Source organism: Ambystoma mexicanum, chromosome 13, assembly GCF_040938575.1.
Source record: "Ambystoma mexicanum isolate Mex_15411 chromosome 13, UKY_AmexF1_1, whole genome shotgun sequence".
NCBI classification, from domain to species: domain Eukaryota; kingdom Metazoa; phylum Chordata; class Amphibia; order Caudata; family Ambystomatidae; genus Ambystoma; species Ambystoma mexicanum.
In genome coordinates this window covers 512,965,029-512,988,917 of record NC_090938.1, presented here as the reverse complement: position 1 = coordinate 512,988,917, position 23,889 = coordinate 512,965,029, and the positions used below count along the sequence as shown (strand labels likewise).

At 46.1% G+C, this 23,889-nt stretch overlaps 1 protein-coding gene across 1 annotated transcript in view; it reads right to left on the bottom strand.

The window, feature by feature from the left end:
• The window catches only part of RND2 (Rho family GTPase 2), a 229,614-nt gene that overhangs the window by 92,471 nt on the left and 113,254 nt on the right, over positions 1-23,889 (bottom strand). Inside the window, exon 3 of the mRNA XM_069634198.1 lies at positions 4,706-4,815. Coding sequence (XP_069490299.1) covers positions 4,706-4,815 — 110 coding nt within the window. The remainder of the gene's footprint in view (positions 1-4,705; positions 4,816-23,889) is intronic.

Here is a 23,889-nt window from a genome sequence, read left to right as displayed (position 1 = left end):
AAGGTGAAAGACCATATGCAAATCAGGCTTGGTCGCATTGGCTTTTAAAATGAATCACTTGCCCCAAACGAAATACACTTTTTATTTTAAAAAACGAATTGGATTGGTTAAAAACAAATACCCTTGTTGAAAGGGAAGCAAGTCGCTATACACCAACCAAATCTGATGGCAAACGCTCCCTGGTTCGCTTTGGTTAAAATAGCAAATTGTTTAGATTTCTACACAATTCTTTTTTTTTTGCAATCAGAAAAAACAAAATCTTTTTGCCCAGCCATTTTCTTGTCCTCAAACATGACAATTACAGAGAAAGGGCAGCCCAGCTCAAAGAGTTACATTTCTTGTTGCAGTGCTGTGGAAAAGGACATGATTAGTGGTGTGCCAGAGCGGGAAGGAGATATAGTCCGGGTAATACAAATGTCCTCTTAACCCCAATTTTCCTGCAAGGATTAGAAAAAATTAGAGCCCTCTTAACTCCTGTTCAGCGGCAGTCACAGGGACAGGTCCAGCCTGAATTTGAAGATATTGGCAAGAAAGGGCCCTGCTAATGCCAGCCACAATTCCCTCGGTTGCACTCAGCGCGCAGGACGGGAATTTCTCCAAAGTGGAGTTTAATGCGGAGGAGCAGGGCGAGCAGTTTAACTAAATATGAAATGTTCCACTGTCAGATAACTCGCTGTAAAAATGTGGAGACTAAAGAATCTGTCCTGGCACGTAATGTGCCGCGAAGGTTGCAGAGAATGGATATCCTCTGCAATTGGATGTCAGGATTGAGGTATGATCATTGGCACCAATCAGCCCCCCTTATTGGGTAATATAATACCTGTATTGCTTCAGTAATGGCCCAGCGGTCCAGCTGGAAGGAGCCTATTATTTTGCGGGCATAATTAAAACCAGGGCTCATAATTCACGCAGTGATATCGTTTCAGTGCGGTCTGCTGCGCCCCGTGGCTACTTTAGGGATCATGCATTTGTGGAGCCCGGCGGTTTGAAGAAATCCAAACTCAAAACTTTAGTGTGGGGTTCTCATTCCGGCCAAGTCCAGCTCCCCACTTGGCATGGGATGGGTACCTTTTTGGTGATTTAAAGCGTACCTTCATTAATGAAGGTTCACATTTTGGCTCTCAGATAGATCCATCAGTATAAGGCATTGGAATGAGAAGGACATGTCAGTACCTTGTTTGGAACTAATATGTGTATCTCCTTTTTCAATATTCTGATTGTCATCGATAAGGGCTTTCATGTTCACGTAATGGACAATCAATGTAGGTAAGGGTCCACAACCTCCCCTGAGAGCCAATCACTCTACATACTTGTTATAGTATAATTCAGTTTCCTTGAAAACGTATTGCTTGGTATCTCAATGCTATGTCATCTTTGCCAATAGGTTAAGAACACTATCTCATGTCTTATACACCCCTAGACAACTGCAAGATGGGAACTTTGTGCATTGGATCTGGCGCCCATGGTAGAGTACTGTAGCACGGGGCTACAGGTCGTATTAACTTGAGTTCGCAAATTCATATCTAAACAGGGTGGCCTGATAACCAAAGTCACTTGACATGTCTATTTGAAATAAACCAACTTAAGTCAGAATCGTTGTCTAGGAATTAATGCGGTCATTGAGTGTGCTTCGAAGCACTCCTTATTTTGACAGATTATTGATCCAAAGCACAAAGAGATTAAGTGATTTGCCAGGACACATATAATTTGGCTATGAAAAGAAGCCAGGGTTAGACCCAAGGCCAACAGGTTGTGCAACCTGCAACCTAACCACTATAACACATTCCCTCTCCAGTCATTGCTATTAAAGACTCCTATGAGAATCCTATCAGAACACACATTAGTGAAGAATTGTGGGCAGAGGAAGGTTATAACTATATACCGCTGGTACTCCTCGAGATATACACTTAAGAATTCTTATTTCAGCTTACTCCCAGAGTGGCCACTTTCATGGTGAGCACAGGGTTCACACCTGGAAGAATAACATGATGGCTGGGTTAACATAAGTCACGGATTTGATGGTGCAGCCTTTACCCAGACACCCCTTCCTGAAAACACAGCCACAATCCATAAGCGAGAATCTCTTCAATGTATCATTTCCATCTGCCTGCTGAGCTCTACCAGATATGGTGGTGGTGATGCCAACAATCTTATAGGAATTCAAAATCCAGTACCCGGAGCATAAACTTGGTAGTGTTGGTCACTTTGATTAGGCAATAAGATCACTGTTTAATAGAGGACGCTAATTCTAATCATCAGTGACCTGGTATATAGGCTGTGGCATATCCTCCAACAGCAACTCAATTGTCCCAAATCAACTTGGAATGGATATTTTAGCTCTCTCTCATATGGGAGAACAAGGGCAAGGAAAAGCACATTGACTTGTCGAGTGCAAACCGGACACGTTAGACTTTCTAGAGAATGGTTGCGACCAGGGGTCATTGAAATCTTGATCCAAAATGAAGTTCAAACAGGCTGGTTCAGAATTAAGTATCCACTCATCACAGCAGCCACTGTAACCGTGGGTGCAAAATGACACTGGGCCTCATTATGAGTTTGCCGGTCCATAAATAACGGTACCGGTAAGCTTGCCGGTACCGTTGTTTCTGGACCGGCAAACTAGGAGTTCTGCAAGCGAGTGCTTTTCAGCCCACCAGGTCTGACCTGGCGGGTGGAATGTCACCAGCTTGCAGACCTTAAATGGTGCTGGTGCATCCGTCCTCCCCATTCCTATTGAGTCCAATGGGACTCAAATGGGAATGTGGAGTAATATTTTCTGGCGCCCAGGAATGGGCAATTACCAGATCCGCCGGGGCTGTAATGCCCCGGTAATTGCCCATTCTCGAGCACTGGAAAATGCATGACTCGTGCCGCAGCCGTGCCAGTATTTACCAGCACGGCTACCGCCAGAGTCATAATGAGGCCCATTGTCTCTTGTAAGCGAGATGCCCTCACAACATCAAATCCTTCGAATCTGAAGATGGATGATCTGATGTGCGGATTCGGGACAGCCTGGAGGAAGCACATGCAACAGGGGTCCTTTGCTTAAGTTACCATCCGCAGTGTTTCAGATTCACTGCAAGAATTGGAGACAGATTGATTTTCATGTGATGCAAACGTTTTTGTGACCAACGAAAGACACGTGTTAAATTGTGAAAGTGGCTAGCTTTGTCCAGTTACAAGAAATAACCCAGTGTATCAACCACTAGTATGAATTTGAAATGATTGTAATGTGACACAGGTTATCATTGCATCACTGAAATATATCGGATCATTTTCTCCATGCATGCGAGTCCCATTGAACCACAGCATAGTGCATGGAGGATAGTACCATAGAAAACCCTTGCTTGCTTCATCTTGGAAGGGGTGGCATTTTGCCGTCACAATGCATACCCTGTCTGCGTAACAACACTTTCTCACTGCCATGAGGCTAAAGCAAATAGCGTTTCGGAGCATCACCACCCTTGGTGCCACTGGCTTGAAGCACAGCCGCCATGGCATTTCTTAATCACCTGCCCCTTTCGATCTTGCAAATTGTTGCTGCTGTACCCCAGACATAGGCTCCCTGTCCCAGGCAGGTTTCCGTCACAGCTGCACCACTAAATCAAAGCACTGTATTTATCAACCAACACTAGTTATAGGCTATGTTGCCACAATGATTATATAAGGCACCAACTTGATACACATCAATCCAAAAGTGCTACTACTGAGTGCCATACTTGTCCAGAAATGAATTACAACCATTGTGCTATTTCACATGGTGACAAAAACATGCAGAACCATAAACATTGTAACGGAACGTAAGGCTAAATGAACGGAAAGATCAATGTTTGTGCGAATAATTACACTTTGTTAAGAATCAAAAATGTTCCAATGCCATTGTTCAGAAAGCTGGGGAGGAAGGCTCAGGGCCAATTCGTGTGTCCAAGAAGCAAGGCACTGCAAAGCAACGCAGGTTCGAATCCTGGTCCCGCTGGTCTCCGGTATTAAGTGCATTATAAAGGATTAATCAGTTCAATAGTTAGTTAAAGAGGATGGCCTCGCATTTTATCAATTTCAATAAGAATGTGTTCGATGGCCTTTGGCTACAGCATAACAGATTTCACGTCCTGTCCTGTTCCTACTGCAAGATAATTTGCCAATTTGAAAGCATGTAAGCATTGCAAGCATAGACCCAACACTCATTAGCTTTCCATGGAATGCTAGCCAATTCCTGCCAAGATCGCCACGGCACACTGCGTGGATTGGTACCTTGACCTTCACAATGCCGCCAACATTGACCGGCTCATCTCTAGCCGGTATCCGGAAATACATAGCTAAGAGTGATCGAAGAGAGCGGGAACGGTCGGGAGCGGTGTGCCACTTCTTTTATTTTTTTCTGTTTACCACTCCTCTACTTGTTACAACCATATTCCCCATTCTATGCAGAGGATTTGTCTATTCTTGTCCATGTGCAAGTGTAGAGTTGCAATGGGAGCCTTAGTTACTAGTCGCTTAGACTACTGCAATGCCCCGGCCGCAACACCTTGTCACAAGTTGCACTATGCTTCCACCTAACCTCTCCCCTGCCGAGGACACAGTTCCACTACTTCTTCCGCTACACTTCTGGTATCTAAACACTGGAGAGCAGCCGTTCGGTCTTCATGTTGTCAAGCACCCAACAAACCCCATTGATGACCACAAGATGAAAAAAGACAGTACCAACCTTTTTGAGGACGCTGTCGAGAGTCTCTGGGCGGCTCACGTCGAAGCAGATGAGCACAGCGTCAGAGTCGGGGTAGGCCAGAGGGCGGACGTTGTCGTAATACGCCGAACCTGCAATGGAAGTAGAAGGGGAGACACATCTTTTAATGGACTGGCTGTTAACAGCTGCTTGCTGCCAAATTATTGATTTCTTCATATCTGGAGAAAAAGATGTCTGGTGTGTCAATTATTCATGTATTGCATTGGGAAGCAGTCAGATCAGGAAGACACGCCTTGTGGACTCAAACAGATAGCAATTGTGAAACGGGTGGTAAATGGTAGGCTTAGCAGCTGAGTGCAATGGAATAGTGGAATTCGTTTGTTAGAAAACCACACAAAGAGCATTAGGAGCAAATGGAAATTGCTCCTAGTGTAAGTGGATAAAATGATACTTCCATTTTGTTGGGTCCTGGTGGGACTAAAACAGACACGTGCATCAGTACATTGAAAATGATTGAACGGAAGAAGCACTGGCCTGTAGGAAAATGTGGAGCTATGCAGTGAATCTGAAAGGCCAGTAGTGCTGGACTGTGGTCCGTGACATGGTAGGTCAGCAAAGCCTTTCTCCTTTTCCTATCCATCCTGGTAGAGCAGGAAATGGGAGGACTCAGTAAGATGGCACAAAAAGTAATATCTAGTTTTGTCTGTTAGGTGGCACTTTACGCCACCAATAAAGCCAAAACTATTGTCTTAGAAGTAGCAAAACACAGAACCTAAGGCTGTTGTTTGGCTGTTTGCCTACCCATTAAACATCCACGGCCATGCTAATCCCTACGGCTATTCCCAACCACTACCCATCCCTCGGCATCCAGAACTCATCCTCCTGGGATCTCTTTGAGCTAGCTCGGTTGCTCAGTAACATCAAACTGCAGGCTTTTAAGGGGCTGCTATTGTTTGGCTGTCTTCTGAAAAGTAATGGCATAATTGAAGCTGAAAATCAGCCACTCATTTAATTAAAATGTCTTAAACAAGGGTGCCTTCAGCCACTTGATTTCTAAGCAATATGAGCGCTCTGGCTTCTGTTCCTTGCACTAACATTCTTGTGAAAACAAGCATTTACAAATCCAACAGTTTTGATTCTTGTATTATATGGGCATTTGCCAGGTTCTGCCATAATATGCCCAGTTATTAACACCAGTTGTAAACTGCTGCCATTTTATAGCCAGTTAGTACCATTAAGATGCAGCCTGGAAAATGGTGGTCACATGCCTTCACAAAAGCCAAAACGGTTGGCTCTGCTAGTGCACATGCTAAGTGATACGTTTGCTGCAAAAAAATACTGACCTGTGCTTAAATCCACAGGAAATTATGTGTTTTATTTTAGTGGCTTGTTATTAAAGGGATAATAACTTCATGTAGAATATGGGACATAAGAAAATGACCTAAAGTGTCATTTTGCAGATGAGACATATTTGTATTTAGTTTTGTTTTAAACCTAGGAGGACCATTTTAATGTATGCAATAATAGCATTGATATCAGTGCTTCGTGATGGGAAGATATGCTATGTAATAATAAGTATTGACAACGCTCAACTCCTGGGATTCAGCCCTGTGATTAGAGGTTACACACAGATGTCTGAAGTGAGCGCTAAAATCGCTGAGCTATCTTACATTGATTGGTACCGCGCACCGGAAGAGTCATCGCTATGGAATGATATGCCTTTAGGCTAACATTACTGGATGGAAACAATGGCCATAATTGTCACTTTATCTGATAAACACCCAGAAAGGGGGATGGATTAAACAGTCAAGTCCAATATTTAAGTGTCACAGTTGCATTGAAAGGAGGAAATAGCCGTAGGTATCTAAGCATTTGGGCAGACCTACGAGTAGGAAAAGAGACTTTCGTCCATCACCACCTTCCCTCCTTAAACCATCGCGATAGATCGCTACTTCCGGTCTTGAATCAGTAGCCTGCAAGCACCTCCGGACTCCACGAACTGGGTCCCACTGATGGAGGCTGACGCAGGGCTTGTGTGAAGGGGGCGGGGCCTAGCAGCTGAGGCTGGACTTTTACCTTTTAGGTCAGAGTCAAGACTGATTTGCATATGGGTGGTTCTCTTCTCTCGTGGCACAGCACCGCTAAAAAAAAGTCATGGAATTGCAAGCCCCACAAAGCAATTATTGGATAAAGGTGGGCTGGGTGTTTTCATCCATAACTTTTTGGTTTTCTTACAAAGGCACTGATGGCAGGTAAACTCTACCAGGCTCGCCTATACCTCCACATTCTTTGCTTGCTGCTGCACCATATGCTTTCTGTGGTCCCCAGCTCTGGCAATGCTTTCATGCTACGATTACTGTGGAGTCTATGATGAAGATTTTTCTCTGTATCACTTTCAGGTTTATAGCAAGGATTTGTTAAGCAGCTTTCTGGCATCACGCAGTATGCAGGAGCGACCACTGGGGACTAGGAGCTACTATGTATGCAGGAGCGACCACTGGGGAACTAGGAGCTACTACATATGCACAAGTGACCACTGGGGAACTAGGAGCTACTACGTATGCAGGAGTGACCACTGGGGAACTAGGAGCTACTACATATGCACAAGTGACCACTGGGGAACTAGGAGCTACTACGTATGCAGGAGTGACCACTGGGGAAGTAGGAGCACCTAGGTATGCAGGTGCGACCACTGGGGAAGTAGGAGCCATTACATATGCAGGAGCGACCACTGGGGAACTAGGAGCTACTACATATGCAGGAACGCCCACTGGGGAAGTAGGAGCTATTACATATGCAGGAGCGCCCGGAGGACAGAAGGTGGCCAGGTGCACAGTGCCAAGAGAGAACAGATCAGCAGGGGATAGGGGGAGCGAAGGCAGAAGAAAAGAGGAAGTTCTTGAGGTGCTTCTGGAACCGGAGATGGATCTCCTCAAGTTTTAGAGTGGCAGGGAGGCTGTTCTAGATGGAGGACTCAGCCGAAGACAGAGATCTGCCCCCAACTTGTTACTTTGAAAAACAACTGACCCTGAGGGAGTTAAAGGTAGAGGAGCAAAGAGCTCGAGAGGGGAGGTATTTGCGGAGGGATAGCTGAAGGTATTTTTGACCCAGGCCCCAGAAAGCATTGTGGACAATGCAGAGGGTTTTGCATTTAATCCTTATCTGCAGGAGCAACCACTGGGGAACTAGAAGCTACTGTGTAATGTAATTCCAATCCAACTTCCACATGAGAGGCAAGCATATGATCCATTAAAGTTTAAAGGTCTTCTAGATGTGTCCGAATGCTCCTTTGACACATTTGCCATCACCCAGGGTTAATGTCATGTGACATTAGTCAGACAAATTAGACAATGTCAGAAGTCCGGACATGTGCAAACTTGAACTCCGCTGGTGCAGGAAGGAAAGAATGAAAAGACAGGCCTTCTCTGTCTATGACCTAAGACACGGGAACCTCATCCCCGTCACCATCAGACTCGCCCCTTTGCTTCAACAGTTCTGCAAAGACCTCAAGAACCTATCTTAAAGGAATGGCTCCTCCCTGAGACTTAGTTTTACAGACTCTCAACTCCCCATCCTACCCGAATCTGGGTGATCTGATCCCTACTGTTCCCTCTACAGTCCCTCTGCTGTCACATTGCCCTCCCCTTCCCCTGTTAGGAACCCATTCCCTTGTATCTTTGCTTCCCTCATTGTGTCCTTTCGCTTGGAGGCGCTCTGCTGCCACATTGCCCTCCCCTTTCCCCTGTTAGGTCCCTGTTCCCTTGCATCTTTGCTTCCCTCATTTTATCCTTTCGCTTGGAGGCGATCTGCTGCCACATTGCCCTTCCCTTTCCCATGTTAGGTCCCTGTTCCCTTGCATCATTGCTTCCCTCATGTTGTCCTTTCGCTTGGAGGTGCTCTGCTGCCACATTGCCCTCCCCTTTCCCTTGTTAGGTCCCTCTTCTCTATATTTGCTTCCCCCATTTTGTCCTTTAGCTTGGAGGCGCTCTGCAGCCACATTGCCCTCCCCTTCCCCCAGTTAGCTCCCTGTTCCCTTGTATCTCTGCTTCCCTCATTTTGTCCTTTCACTTTGAGGCACTCTGCCTCCACATTGCCCTTCCCTTCCCCCTGTTAGGTCCCTGTTCCCTTGTATCTTTGCTTCCCTCATTTTGTCCTTTCGCTTGGAGGTGCTCTGCTGCCACATTGCCCTCCCCTTCCCCCTGTTAGGTCCCTGTTCCCGTGTATCTTTGCTTCCCTCATTTTGTCCTTTCGCTTGGAGGCGCTCTGCTGCCACATTGCCCTCCCCTTTCCCCTGTTAGGTCCCTGTTCCCTTGCATCTTTGCTTCCCTCATTTTGTCCTTTCGCTTGGAGGCGATCTGCTGCCACATTGCCCTCCCCTTTCCCATGTTAGGTCCCTGTTCCCTTGCATCATTGCTTCCCTCATGTTGTCCTTTCGCTTGGAGGTGCTCTGCTGCCACATTGCCCTCCCCTTTCCCTTGTTAGGTCCCTGTTCTCTATATTTGCTTCCCCCATTTTGTCCTTTAGCTTGGAGGCGCTCTGCAGCCACATTGCCCTCCCCTTCCCCCAGTTAGCTCCCTGTTCCCTTGTATCTTTGCTTCCCTCATTTTGTCCTTTCACTTTGAGGCACTCTGCCTCCACATTGCCCTCCCCTTCCCCCTGTTAGGTCCCTGTTCCCTTGTATCTTTGCTTCCCTCATGTTGTCCTTTCGCTTGGAGGCGCTCTGCTGCCACATTGCCCTCCCCTTCCCCCTGTTAGGTCCCTGTTCCCTTGTATCTTTGCTTCCCTCATTTTGTCCTTTCGCTTGGAGGCGCTCTGCCGCCACATTGCCCTCCCCTTCCCCCGTTAGGTCCGTGTTCCCTTGCATCTTTGCTTCCCTCATTTTTTCCTTCCTCCCTATGATTTGTAATGCGCTCTGTTGCTTGCCAAAGCTAGGTCTGTGCTCAATGAATACCAAGTCAGAGGACAAGAGGTGGGGAAGAACTGGAGACCAAAGTTCGATGGTGGAAACTTGAGTTGGGTGGCGCCAACAATCCGAGCCTAGGAGGCCGCATGAAGGACATTCTCAGTGTTGAAACAGAGTCACTTCATCCAGCTGGTAATTGCAGGGAAACTGATGATTTGCAGAGACTCAACACCTTCTCTTTAACAAGAGAACCCACTCTGCACATGTCCACATTGAATAAGCGCAGAAATCACAATTCTTGCCCTTGATTTCACTATCACCAACCAAGTGGGCAAACACGGAAGGTTATTAGGTTAGGGTGGGGGCCCTGGAGGTTCTGGTTCAGACTTTTTGAACATCTAGATGGTTAAGACCTTTCACAACCTATCATTTAAGGTAACTAATCGGGTGTGGTGGGATTGGGGTGAAACCAACTACTGCACTTAAGTAATTGAAGCTCCCAGGTAGCCCAGTGTCACGCAGGACACCTTGAGCTAGTCCTGCCTTTCGGCTTTGCAGGTTGGGGCTTGTAGGCCCATGCTTGCTAAGGGAAAAACGAAACCTTAGGTCTCAGCATGCAATGGGAAAACACACACTGGCTCGAGGTGTCACTCGACAGACGGCACAACATGCATTCATTTTTTTTAAATTGTATTTAGGGACGAAGAGAGGAGAGGGGTGATGGAGAGGGGACATTTTTTAAATAAATAACGAGATGCTGCCTAAGAAGCCACTGCAGATGCAGGAGTACCAGGGTGCATCTCGCCGGCATCCCCTTATTTCTCAAGGCTCAGCACGCTTAGAGCTAGCTAGAGTAACTGGATTTGAACATATTACATATTATTATAGTTTATTTATAATGCGCTTAATACCCAGAGGTTTCTAAGCGCGGACCTGCGGATCAAACCTGTGTTGCTCGGGGTTGTATTTGCTTCCAAGGCGAAGACGTTGCCGCTGAGCTATCCTCCCGGGATAATATTGTGAGCAAACCATTGCTATTCCGATTCGCTCTCAATGAAAGTCGTCACATTGCGTGGGGCAGTGGCGTGTTGTTCGGATACTTAGGCAGAAAGTACAACATACAGATTAATATTGAGAAATTATAAAATCAATTTCAGATTGAGGCGCGTTGTTGTGATAGCTCAGCGAGTTAAGCACTTGCTTCGGAGATCTGTCTGCATCTTGCAATCACTGTTTGAAATCCTTTCAAGGCTAGCATAGCTCTCTATGCTTCAGAGGTCGATAAACTGAACACCCATTGGGTAACACGGATTATCAGGTGGGAGAGGGCAAGTAGCCAATTAGGTTGCTTGGATTGATCTAATAATATAATCTCCCTACAGCCTGCTCGTTTAGGTTTGTAATTTCCTTTTTTTGGGATGGCACTGGGACTTTTCGACTCCTAGACCTCCTTGACTCTTCTGCCAAAAGCAGTACACCATAGAAGTGGAAAGATTTGGTGCCCATTTTCTGGTGGTGGTCATTTTGCATTGGTTAATTCAATGCAAAATATTTAATTTAATATTTAAAATGCAAAGTAGTTAATTCAAGCTCGTTTGCTCTTGAGTGTTTTTTTTCTTCATGTAATAGAAAGCACGGATGTGGCATTCTACTGCTGTTATTGTTACTAATATAAATATGTCATCGGGCAGCGGGCAGCACTGGCTGCTAATGACCGTTACGTTGTGTTAAAAACCCTTGCGAGGCTCCGGACTTTTGCTTGTCTGCAGGCCGCTATCACTCAATGCGGCCCACTGTGCAGTGTATTATCGCTAAATGATGGCCTTGCTTTAAGTGGGACAAAACCAGCAAGACGCCCTAACAAACTTGTATTATTGTTCGTCTAAAAGCTTAAGTAAATCGTCACACTAACTTTTGGCTATGTGTATATTTTGTGTATGTCAGTGTCAAAAGCGTTACGCATAGCGCACAACTGACTTTGGCATAACTTTGTAGCGCTGTGCCGGTGTCCTTACACTGTGATGAGTCGCATAACATTTGAACTCTCCCCGATTGCTTGTCATTTCCCACCTCGCCAAGCCTGCCCTTTGGAGAGGCTCTACCCGTTATTCCCGGCTCACATAAATAAACTGAAGTCCCGCCGTCAGAGCTGGCTCTGCCAACTGCCAGTGGCATCAACAAACGTCCCTATAATTGCGCCAGCAATATGTTTTCCCTGGGATATTATCTGGCAGCAAGAGCGTTCTCTCTCTCTCTCTCTCTCTCTCGAGAGAAGAGAGAGAGAGAGAGAGAGAGAGAGAGAGAGAGAGAGAGAGAGAGAGAGAGAGAGAGAGAGAGAGAGAGAGAGAGAGAGAGAGAGAGAGAGAGAGAGAGAGAGAGAGAGAGAGAGAGAGAGAGAGAGAGAGAGAGAGAGAGAGAGAGAGAGAGAGAGAGAGAAGAGAGAGAGAGAGAGAGAGAGAGAGAGAGAGAGAGAGAAGAGAGAGAGAGAGAGAGAAGAGAGAGAGAGAGAGAGAGAGAGAGAGAGGAGAGAGAGAGAGAGAGAGAGAGAGAGAGAGAGAGAGAGAGAGAGAGAGAGAGAGAGAGAGAGAGAAAGGCAGCCGATATCTGAAGGGACAAGCAAGGTCCATGGATGGCAACTTTTCATTTTCACTATGGGGGCAAAATCCGCGCTAACGCACCCCCTCCACCCTCTGCCCCCCCCCCCCCCCCTGAATATGAGCAAGCAACAGACCTCGACCCTTTCTGGGGGGAACAGTGCTTTTCAGAGCACATTTTTAGAAGGAATTCCAAAAACAGTAAATTGTTTACGTTGATCTGAACATATAATATCTCAGCAAGAGTCACCCGACCTGCTGAGCTACCTTGCCGTTTCTGCTTTATAGACTGTCACTCAAGGAAGAATTTAACATTGCAGGTGGGTCCCTGACACTGCTCATAGTCACTGCATTAATAAGGTGGCTTAAAAGCCCACCGTGCCAAGCATTTCTAGGGGGGCAAAGCGTGGCTACAGAGGTAAGTGGGCATTTGCTATCTTTGCACCCCTGCACTTGGTGCCTATGCATAGAGATGCCCGGCTGATGTCGTTTGCACCACATACACGTATTTTCATACATATAAACAAGCCAACAGAAACGTGCAAAACGTACATGGACAGATGTTTTATGATACACGTCTTAAAAGTGGGAAGCATCCGGTTTCCAAACACTCACATTTTCTTCAAGACAATGGAAGCGAGGCACAGGGAGACAACGTTATCTGCTCAGGATCACACAAATTCACTGTAGCGTGGAAGTCAGGACTAGGTGCTAGGACGTCCCCACTAGGACCCATCTATGCCCATAGAAATCAATACACAGGGTGCCTATAAACAGAGACAGTGGGGGAGAGCGGGGGGGGGGTGGGGATGCAAGCTCAAAGCTAAGCTGTCACCTAGATCGCCTGCTAAAGGGCTGTCCAGAATGTAGCAGAGGTGTCCCCTGCATCTGGGGGCTGGGTGGCGGGGCTGGGGGGAGGGAGGAAGGAGGGGAGACAACATGCCACTTTGCAAAAATGGTAAGTTGGCAAACCTCTTTGCACCCACCTAAAATGGTGCTTAGTGTAACTTCCAGCGGAAGTCTTGCAAATGGGTTCTGCTAGATCGAGCTACTGAAATGTGCGCCTGGGCCTCCATGGAACGGACATGGAGAAAGGTCCATGTGCTTCTTCGGGCGATCCAATCTCTAAATAAATGGAGGTGCGCAATTGGATCCAGTGTAAACCATTTGCAACTGGTCAGCAGCAATTTCCACCAGAGCTCAGAGGCTTCCCCTACTCTTGAAACAGCTGTTGCATCTTATTTTATTATTTATTTCACACAACTATAGAGGCAGGTGTAAGTCACTGACACCCCCATGGTATTAAGGCAGCTTGTGTCTACAAGATAAAATACAGATCCTCAGGCGTTCGCGTTCACGTGCGAATATTCCAGAGGCAACGTCCAGGCTAGGAGCCGATGGCGGGAAGGTAAGTGGCCCTGCACAGCGCACCTCTGCCACTGCGGCAGCCTCGCGCAGCATGCCACTGCGAGAGGAGGGAGGGGGATGGGTGATAGTGGGATAGCAGGTGTGAATCTGCAGTGTTGATGAAGGCCGGCACCGAGGCCCGGCTGCTGGCATGTTTCTCTCGGGCTTGTGCTGGTGAAACGTGGTGACGTGTGCTATCTGGAGAGGAGAGCCTGGGGCTCTATAGGAAGTGGTGCAAGACAGCCTTAGCCCCAGGTGCTGGAGCGATGCGATCACATGCGTGAGCTGTGGGTGGCATTGCTCCATCGTTAGGTGTTGGGAAGCAAAACGCTGCATGGGCGAGGGATTTAGAAAGTGCAAAGCTACCCGTGGACCACAGCTGTCGGGAGCGCTGCTGGATGTGTCATTAAGCACGTGCGTGCATCTCAAATATATGTTCCATCCCCTTTCTACAAGGGAGGTGTGAATCTACTATTTCCAAAACACGTTTTCAAACGTTCGCATCTTGTCTCCAACCGCTGCATGACTGTGTACATTTCTGATTGCATTGTATTAAAAGCATGACGTCATTTCCTGGGTCAATCACACGATGTCTATAATTAATAATAATAATTCAGCATTTATATAGTGCTACGAACCCTCAGGTATCTGAGCACTGCTTATTATTACCCACGGTGTGTGGTGCTCATTTACCGACCTCAGAAGGATGAAAGGCTGAGTTGACCTCAGAAGGATGAAAGGCTGAGTTTGGCCCTGCCAGGATTCGAACCTGCGTCAGCAGGCTCTGCACAGATGTCAAAGCGAGCGCTCTACTCGCTGTGCTATCGGACTGGCTATCTCAGAGTTATGAAGTAGTTTCCAGGAACAATCGCATAATGTCTGGTTTCGAGCTGGAATACGAATTCGTGGACAAACTGAGTGATGTCTGGCACTGGGTTGTGATGTCATTTCCTGTACCTGTCTTGTTCCTGTCACGCTCAGAAACCTTGCCTCTGACAAGTGTTTCTGTGCAGCAGTATAATATGATGTAATGTGGTCTTGTGAAGAGCACTTCTGCTATTTGGGCGGCCTCGCTGCGTGTGGCCCTACAAAATAGAGGGGGGGCGGGAGGGGGTTTGTTAGTGCGATAGGGGAAAAGGTAGATGAGAATCCGAGGTACTGCCTGTGTTAGTTATCAGAAGTGCATAAGTCTCTAACACCAGACCATTCTGGGTGCAAATCCCTCAAAAGTCACATCCCCTCCCTCTGAAACTGCATTGCACCTCCCCGAAAATTACACCCTGCCAACATGAAGTTGTGTTAAGTTGCAACTGTTCCGTTGACACAATTAGTTCTTCTGTATAACTAAATACAATGAAACTCTCTCCGTCTACCCTCCCTCCCTTTAGTTCCCCAATCCTCGCCTCTTCAAGTGGCCCCGTGGCTGTATGGCATTCATTATAAAAACCCTCAACTGAAATACATATTATGCTCTAGGGCATCGTTACTCATTATGTGTCCCTGTCCATGTTTTGGACTTCATCTCCCATCACCCCTAAACAGCAAGGTCTCTGGTGAAGGACCTTGGAAGTTGTAGTCTAAATCATCTGGAGAGCCACATAATGAGAAACCATGCTGTGCAGATTAACGCTGGCGAATGCATGGGATGAAGTTAGTTTGGTGCTGGCTGCATAACCTAGCACCAGATTTGTCCAACAATTAGATTTTCCACAAGCAGCACATGTTTTGGCCTCATTGGGCGCTATCAGTGTGGTCACACTAGAGCAGGACCACCTAAGGTTCCGGAAGCAACGCAGGATCTTCCTTTTCGCTTCTGCTTTCTTGCTCCCTCGCTGATGTCCCTGTCTGCTGTGCATACTGGTTACCTGGCCACCCAGTAAAGTTACGGGACTAGTCTTCTGCATGACTGGTTGCCCTTGCACTGCCTCCTGGCCTCCCAACTACTTAAGGGACTGTACCTGCAACCCTACAGTCCCCTGCCTCTCTGCACTTATGAGCCACCTCTCTGCTGCACTTACTAGCTACTTTCCACTCTCCCCTAACCCCTCCCACCTGCCACTTCTCCCCCTTCATTCCCCCCCCCCCGCACTAGCACGAGCTGAATGACACAAGGCCTATTAAGATCGTTGTTTTGTCCTCCATCTGTCCTCCCCTTCCTTGTCTTGTTGTGCCTAGAAACACTCGTATACACGCGCGTTATAAATTACTTATCTTATCATATCAGCTTTCCAGGTGCTTTTTGAGGCACAATCATTTGTTGAATACAAAAGGACTGATTCATAGGAACTGCACCATTATAAAATGATTCTGTGACTCGTGCCCATAATCTTGATGAAGATGGGTTTCATTAATCTTTGCCACTAGCCAGGCATCAAAGCACAAGGCCTCTCAACAAGTGGTTCTCTAAGTTGCAGCAGGGTGCAGCATTGAAGGTTGATGACTGGAATGTTATGGATGAATCATAACCACTGGAAATGGCTCTGGGCAACCCTCCGGGCTATTGTTTTTCAGGCTGGCATGCCATTACGGAAGGAGAACGCCCGTATGAAAACCAGGATTGGTCCCACCCCAAAAGGGGAAGGCCAGCCCACACTGCCAGGTACCATTCTTTCGGCACAAGACCACGAGCAGCACATAGTTTGGCCTCATTAGGTGCCGTCAGTGTGGTCTAGCTTGGGTCTCTAGGCACATACGGGTAAGTTGCAGCAGGGGTCCCCCAGGAATGACCCCCTGGGACAACTTCAACTTTCCGGTGTTGAAACTCATAGGTCTCTATGCACGATTTTGAGAACTCCAGCAGAAAAGTGGTATTTTTGGAGTTAAAATAAGGGTAAATAATGTTCGTGCCACCCAAAAGTGATCCCTACTGAGTTGCAAAAACTGAAATGTAGCCGTGAACACAAATTCGACCTACAACACTGAAACCCAAAGTTAAAATCTAATCCAGACAACTACATTGGAAACTGTCTCTGAAATGGCAGCCATAACGGTGGAAGTGTAGGTAAACTACGTTAAAAAAAATGAAGCACATATACTATTAAAACTAGAACTGAAAGTAAACGTTGACAACGGAAAACGAAATGTAAAGTTTAAATGCGAAAAGTAAAGCTATAAACAATCTGAAACTATAATATAGTTACTAAATTGAAACCAGAAATTGAAAAGCGGCACTTAAAACGTACAATGAAAATAAATCTTGTACTCAAATGTGCAGACTATTCAGGGATCTGCAAGCTGTGGCTTGCTTGATATTTTGGACTGCAACTCCCATCAGCTCTAGCCAACATATTCAACGGTGAGTCATCATGGGAGTCATAGTCCACAACATGTGGAGAATAGCCTCTTACTACGGGGAAACTCCAACCTGTAAGAATTTTGTAAATATAGAAAGTCTCAGCATCCACAAACGTACTCAAGATATGCAAACACATATTTATAAAGTTGAAGTGAGGTTTAAATTGGAACTTCAAAATGACACAAAAGGGTTGCAGCCCCAGCCAGCACAGTTTCCGGTGTGATTAAGAGTGCTTTCACTCTTGGCAATGGGGACTTGCTCACCTGCACATGAGCATGTTTGAGGCCTCGGGGCAGAGTGATACCCCGGCTTGGAACCACACTTCATAGATATTGTTATTGATATTTTATTTGTATCGAGCTCGTATACAAGTGTTTCAGTGCGCGCCGAGGCAAGGGAGGCGAACAAAGGAGTACAAAAACAACGATCTTACTAGGCCCAGTGATCTTGAGAACGCGCAAGTGCATGGGAGAGGGAAAAGGGGAAAATTGCATGGAAGGGGAGAGAAGTGGAAAGTGCTGAGCGGAGGAATACGGTTAAATAATAAATAAATAGTAAAAAGCAATAGACAGTGGTAGTGCAGCCAACAAGTGGCAAGTGCTAGGTATCAGGCAACAGACAGGTTGTGTCTGATAAGTGCAGAAAAAAAGGGGAGGGGGACTGTAGGGTTACAGATACAGACCCCAATGCAAGGGATCACTGGGAGACAGTGCGGTGGGTGGCAGGGTGAGCAGGTACCTGGGCCCGAAAATCAGAGGGTAAGCCAGGTGCACGGTGCCGAGAGGAAGCAGATCAGCAGGGGAGAGGAGGAGCGAAGGCAGAAGCAAGAGGAAGGTCTTGAGGTGCTTCCGAGAACCAGAGATGGTTCTCCTCAAGTTGCCGGAAGAGCGATGTAAGGTGTAGTGCTCAGATAATCATTTCTTCCGCTCTTAATTTTAGACCTACCTAGGATCCAAACAAATATTTAAAACATTTCCTGCAAGAAAGCTGTTTTGGGCCCATCCTAATTTTAAAATATTATGCATATTCTGATAATAGCTATGAACTATGAACAAAAAACACTGAAAAACAGCTCTACTGATGGCACCGGACACTAGTCTATAAGTGGCAATTGGTGTGGAAACTGTTCATGGCCAGTCAAACCTAATTGTACCCATAGGCCCTCATTACAACCCTGGCGTTAAGGGATTACCGGTACTGGTAAGGGTACCGGTACCGGTAATCCCTTAATGCCTGATTACGAGGTCCCTTTGCGGGTCCCGACCTTAACGGCTGGTCTGTACCAGCCGTTTAGGGAAGGACCCGCAAAGGGACCTTGAAGGTGATTACGGTACCGCATTTTGCAGTACTGTAATTACTGCCTTGCCCATTGCCATTGAGCCCTATGGGGCAAAAATAGGAATGGGAAGGGTCAATGGTAAATGGGGAATTACCGCCCCGCCAACCTTGGAATAGGGCGGTAATTCCCGATGTCACCATGGCGGATCCGGTACATTACCGGCGCTAACCATGGCGCTCATAGAGCCATTGGTTAACTCCGGGGTTGTAATGAGGGCCATAGACTTAAATGAAACCATATGCCCTGAAATAACCACCTATACTTCAAAACTCAATTTTTTAAAAAAACGTTTTTTTGTAAAACTCTTCATGCCAGACTCCAGCCTCTAAATGCAGGAACGGGTAGTCAACCTGTGCTGCTCTGCGCTGTCTTGCTTCCAAGATGAGCTCGTGCCCCAGGCTATCCTCCTGGCCCATATTGAACCAAAATACAGAAATCTCACACCAATGGGTCCTTGAACATAGAGATCTGTCATGCAAATAATGTAAATGAAACCTAAAATGCTTTTCATTGTAAAATGAAACCCCATGAACCGCACCCCAAGTTCTTGAGTTTTACACAGTTCTGCCGGTTTTAGGGTGTGTTGGGCGGAGTGGAGTGCGTGGCGTAGGGGCTCTGCCTAGTAAAAGATGGAAAGTAGATTTTGAGGATGCACGAATGAGTGCACTTTCACTGTGCTCTAGACAAGGTGAACTGTCTCTGGGTGCCGATCTTTGAACCTGCTGGAATGTTTCTGGCGACTGCATCTCTTACTGAAGTCGTGGATGTTCCGTAGAACACCTAAAGGTCTGAGGGCATCTCTAGCCTCGAGCTGGTGCCATGACGTCCGCTCGTGGCGGTCTGCATCAGGGAAGCTGCCACCGCACTCTCCCTCGCGCAGCGGGTCCTCCAAACAGCGACTGCCGGTTCTCGCGCACGCGCAGATGCGGCAGAAGCCGCGGAGATTAGAAAGGAGGTGAAGGACGAGGCGCGACTGACGGCTGTATGTGTTAGTGTCAAACCCCATCTTGCAGGAGCAGATGTCAGCGGCGAGAGCTGGGAATCTCTGCAGCTTTTCTTATCCGATGAGGTCAGTTAGCTGGACGGAAAGAATTCCGTTCCCACGTTCTCGCTCCTCGATGTGGAGCTCCTTAAAAGGACAGCACTTGTGTGTAGTAGCCGTATGCATCTAGGTGTGACTGCGTGGCAGACGAGAGCCTTTGCTGGGATACTTTCATGTTTGCCGCTCACACACGCTGCTTGTTGAGTCACTAATGCCAATGTTTCTCAACATATGGACCTAGATTAACATACTTACAAACATGACCCATTCCAATCTGTAGGTGCTTATCCAGTCCTGTTTTTTTTCTTTGCATTCTGGAATTTGTAGTTCCACTTTTCCCCTTATAAAACTCACAATACACGTCCCAGAATGCAAAGAAAAAAACAACTAGATAAGCACCTACAAATTGTCTCCAGTAGGAATCTCCATACAATGCCAATCCCATTGCCTCCACTGGGAAACTAAAAATTCTAGTAGGGATCCCATGGCCTCCACTACATAGTCCAGTAGGGAACCCATTGTCTCCACTAGCAATATCCATAAAGTGGCAATCTGCACATTCCAGTAGGAAACCTGTTGTTTCCACTAGCAATCTCCATACCATGGCAAACCCATTGTCTCCAGTGGAAATCTACGTATTCCGGTGGGACAACCATTGTCTACACTAGCAATCTCCATACAGTGGCAAACCTACTCATTCCAGTGGAAATCTACATATTCAGTGGGGGAACCCATTGTCTCCCCTAGCAAGCTCCATACAGTGGCAAACCAATTCCCTCCAGGGGAAATCTACATATTCCAGTAGGAAACCCATTGTCTCCACTAGCAAGCTCAATACCGTGCCAAACCTACTCCTTCCAGTGGATATCTAAATATTCCAGTAGGGTACCCAGTGTATCTACTAGCAATTTCCATACAGTGAAAAACCCATTCCCTCCAGTGGAAATCTACATATTCCAGTAGGACATCCACTGTCTCCACTAGCAAGCTCCATACAGTGGCAAACCCATTCACTCCAGTGGAAATCTGCATATTCCAGTAGGGAAACCATTGTCTCCACTAGCAAGCTCAATACAGTGGCAAACCTTCTCTCTCCAGTGGAAATCTAAATATTCCAGTAGGGAACCAAGTGTATCCTCTAGCAATCTCCATACAGTGAAAAACCCATTCCCTCCAGTGGAAATCTACATATTCCAGTAGGACATCCACTGTCTCCACTAGCAAGCTCCATACAGTGGCAAACCCATTCACTCCAGTGGAAATCTACATATTCCAGTAGGACACCCATTGTCTCCACTAGCAATCCCCATACAGTGGCAAACTCATTCCCTCCAGTGGAAATCCACATTTTCCAGTAGGGAAACAATTGTCTCCACTAGCAATCTCCATACAGTGGAAAACCCATTCCCTTAGGTGGCAATCTACATATTCCAGTAGGACACCCATTGTCTCCACTAGCACTTTCCATACAGTAGCAAACACATCATTCCCTCCAGTGGAAATCTGCATATTCCAGTAGGGTACCCATTGCGTGCTTGTGTGAAGGGGGTTGCCAAATGGTGGCAAACCCATTATCTCAAATGGCAATCTCTTAATGTTCATCGGGAAATCCAGTCTTAAATGGTCTTTTGAGGGAATCTTCATATTTCAGTAAGAAACCCATTGTCTCTATATTCCAGTAGGGCCAATTGTCTATTTTGGGAATCTTCATATTGGATTACCCCAATAAGGAGCTAGAGCCTTCAGCAGCACTCCCCATATTCCAGAAAAGAAGCCATTGTCTCTATTGGAAATCTTCATAAATTGGCAAGCCCATTGTCTCCTGTGGGAATCTCCATATTCCTATATTCTAGTAGGGAACCCATTGCCTCCCAGAGTGGGGGAAGTGCCTCCAAACAGTTGCAAAACAATTGTCTCCAGTGGAAATCTCTATATTAAAGAAGGGAACCTTCTTTACTCTTAATAGGCATATTCTAGTAGGGAACCCATTGTTTCTTGGGTGATCTCCAAACAGCGCCAAACCTATTTTCTGCAGTGGGAATCCATATATTCAAATTGGAAAACGTTAGTCTTAATATCCACATTGCAGTAGCGAGACAATGTCTTAGTTGGAAGGCAGATGAATATGTCATCCAAAGCGTCTGCCCCTCCCCCGCACCAATACCACCAGAGTGAGAGACGTTACTAACTGAGACAACCGTTCCGGCCTTATCCCCTGCAGGTACAGCAGGATTTGTGGGCAATATGAACTGGAGATGGCAAAAGCATTCAAACTAACGTTGTAACAGTGACGGCACATGCATTAGACACAAAGCAAACATGTACTCCACATGAAGAACACGTACAATAGGTAATATATGCATTGAGACATGAAGAATACTAACTTAGCATCCACAGAGACGACAAACACTAACATGAGCAATGTATAAGGTGAATGGAACATGAAGAACACACAAATATAGCTCATTAACACAGAAAGAAGAGTGTAATTGGACATCTATTTTCTTAAAAATGGAAGCCACAGCATGGTTTTGAATGAGAAAAGGCCTCATGACCTCGGAAAAACTCAAAAGGCTCAATCCACAGGAATACATATCTGTGCAGACCTCAGACAGTAGCTGGCAACTAGTGCCAAGGTTACAATGAAATTAGGGAGGATTGGAACAGCTGAACGAAGGCACAAGATAACAATTCTCAAGACTCGAGCAGTATACTCCCAGATTAATTAAGATTTCATAACAGTAAAACCAGTCTTTGTTAGCCAGGTTCAGTAAAACAGTAAGCCAAAAGACTCCATGAATAATAACTTAAGAGTGTCCCTACTGGCAACAGAAAAAACAGCACACACATTGATTTTAGCTAACACCTCAATAAATACGAGGTCATTCAATTTCCTACACAGTCTTTTAGCATGTGAGCCATAATTGGACAACACTGAATATTCCTTATAAGCCAGCATAGATAAGGCAACTGCAGTACCCCCTAAAACGCACACATAGATGTGAGGTGCTACACAAGTCCAAGTACAAAGGTATTGCCCAGTCTCATGACCTGAAAATGAGGGATGGTAACTTTTTACTTGAAAAATGAACAGTCCATGGGCCTCTCTGCCCCTACTCCATGCCTGGCTCTTATCTTGATGACATGTCAAGTGTCCAAAATTGGTTAGCAGAGAGCCAACCTATCAAAATCCCTATTGTTGTGCTGCCCATTAAGTAGTATGCCAACCAACCACTTGCCATAGAGCTGATGTATTTTTAACTTGGTCAATATAGGGGTGGTTCCAGATGGAGCCAGCGGCATTACTAAGGGGGTGGGGGGCTCCGGGGGCTATAGACCTGGGTCTTTTGTTGGTAGACCCTGATAGAAGTTCAGGGGCTACAACCAAAAGAATAGTTAACCCCGAGTTCCGCATGTCCTGACATTAGCTTACCCCCTGATCTCTTCCATACCTAGCAACACCCCTGGGTGGAGCTATCAGATATTTGTATGTGGTCCCGGTTTTGTTTTGATGATAGTAAAGCCGGATTTTGGTTTGGACTAACTCCAATTCCTCTGGGTCTATTTGGGATTTTGAGTCCACCTTAACATCTTCATAGGCAATATCCATTTTTGCATAGAAAACCAATTGTCTCCAGTTGAAATCTCAATTTCCAGGCAGCCAATCCTTCTCTCAACACCAACATTGCATTAGGGAAACCAACTTCCTGACAGGGATCTCCATATTTCACCAGAAAACTCATTGGCTCCAGGGCTGCCTGCATACAACAGATAACCCATTTCCTCCAGTTGGAATCTCCATATTCCACAAAAGAACCCATTTTCTCCACTGGAAATCTCTATATAGTGGCATGCCCATTGTCTCCAGGGGTAATTTTAATATTCCACAAGGGAGCCGATTGTCCCTAGAGAGAATCTCCATATTTCACTAGAACACACATTGGCTCCAGTTGGATTCCACATATTCCAGAAGAGAACCCATTGTCATCAACTGAGAGTCTCCATACAGTGGACAATCCATTTCCTCCAACATAAATCACCATATTACGGTAGGGAACCCATTGCCTCCAGAGGGAATTTCCATGTTCCACCAGGGAGCCCATTGTCTAGAGAGAATCTCCATATTTCACTAGGAAACACATGTCCTCCAGTTGGAATCTCCATATTCCCAAAGAGAGCCCATTGTCGTCAACTGAGAGTCTCCATGCAGTGGACAATCCATTATCTCCAATGAAAATCTCCATATTATTGTAGGGACCCATAGTCTCTGGTTGGAATCTCCCTTTTCCAAATGGGAACCTAGTGTGTCCAGTTGGAATCATCACATTCCAGTAGAGCCCATTGTCTCCATAGAGAATCTCCATGTTTCAGTAGCATACACATTGGGTCCAATTAGAATATCTTTAATCCAGAAGAGAATTCATTTCCTCCATTCGGCATCTCTGTACAGTGGTGAACCCATTGTCTCCAATGGGAATCTTCATATCCCATAGGAAATCCATTGTTTCCAATCGGAATCTCCTTATTCCAGTCAAAGACCCCTTGTTTCCAGTTGGAATATCCATACAGTGACAAACCCAATACTTTCAATTGGAATCTTTAAAATGAAAATATGGAATCCATGG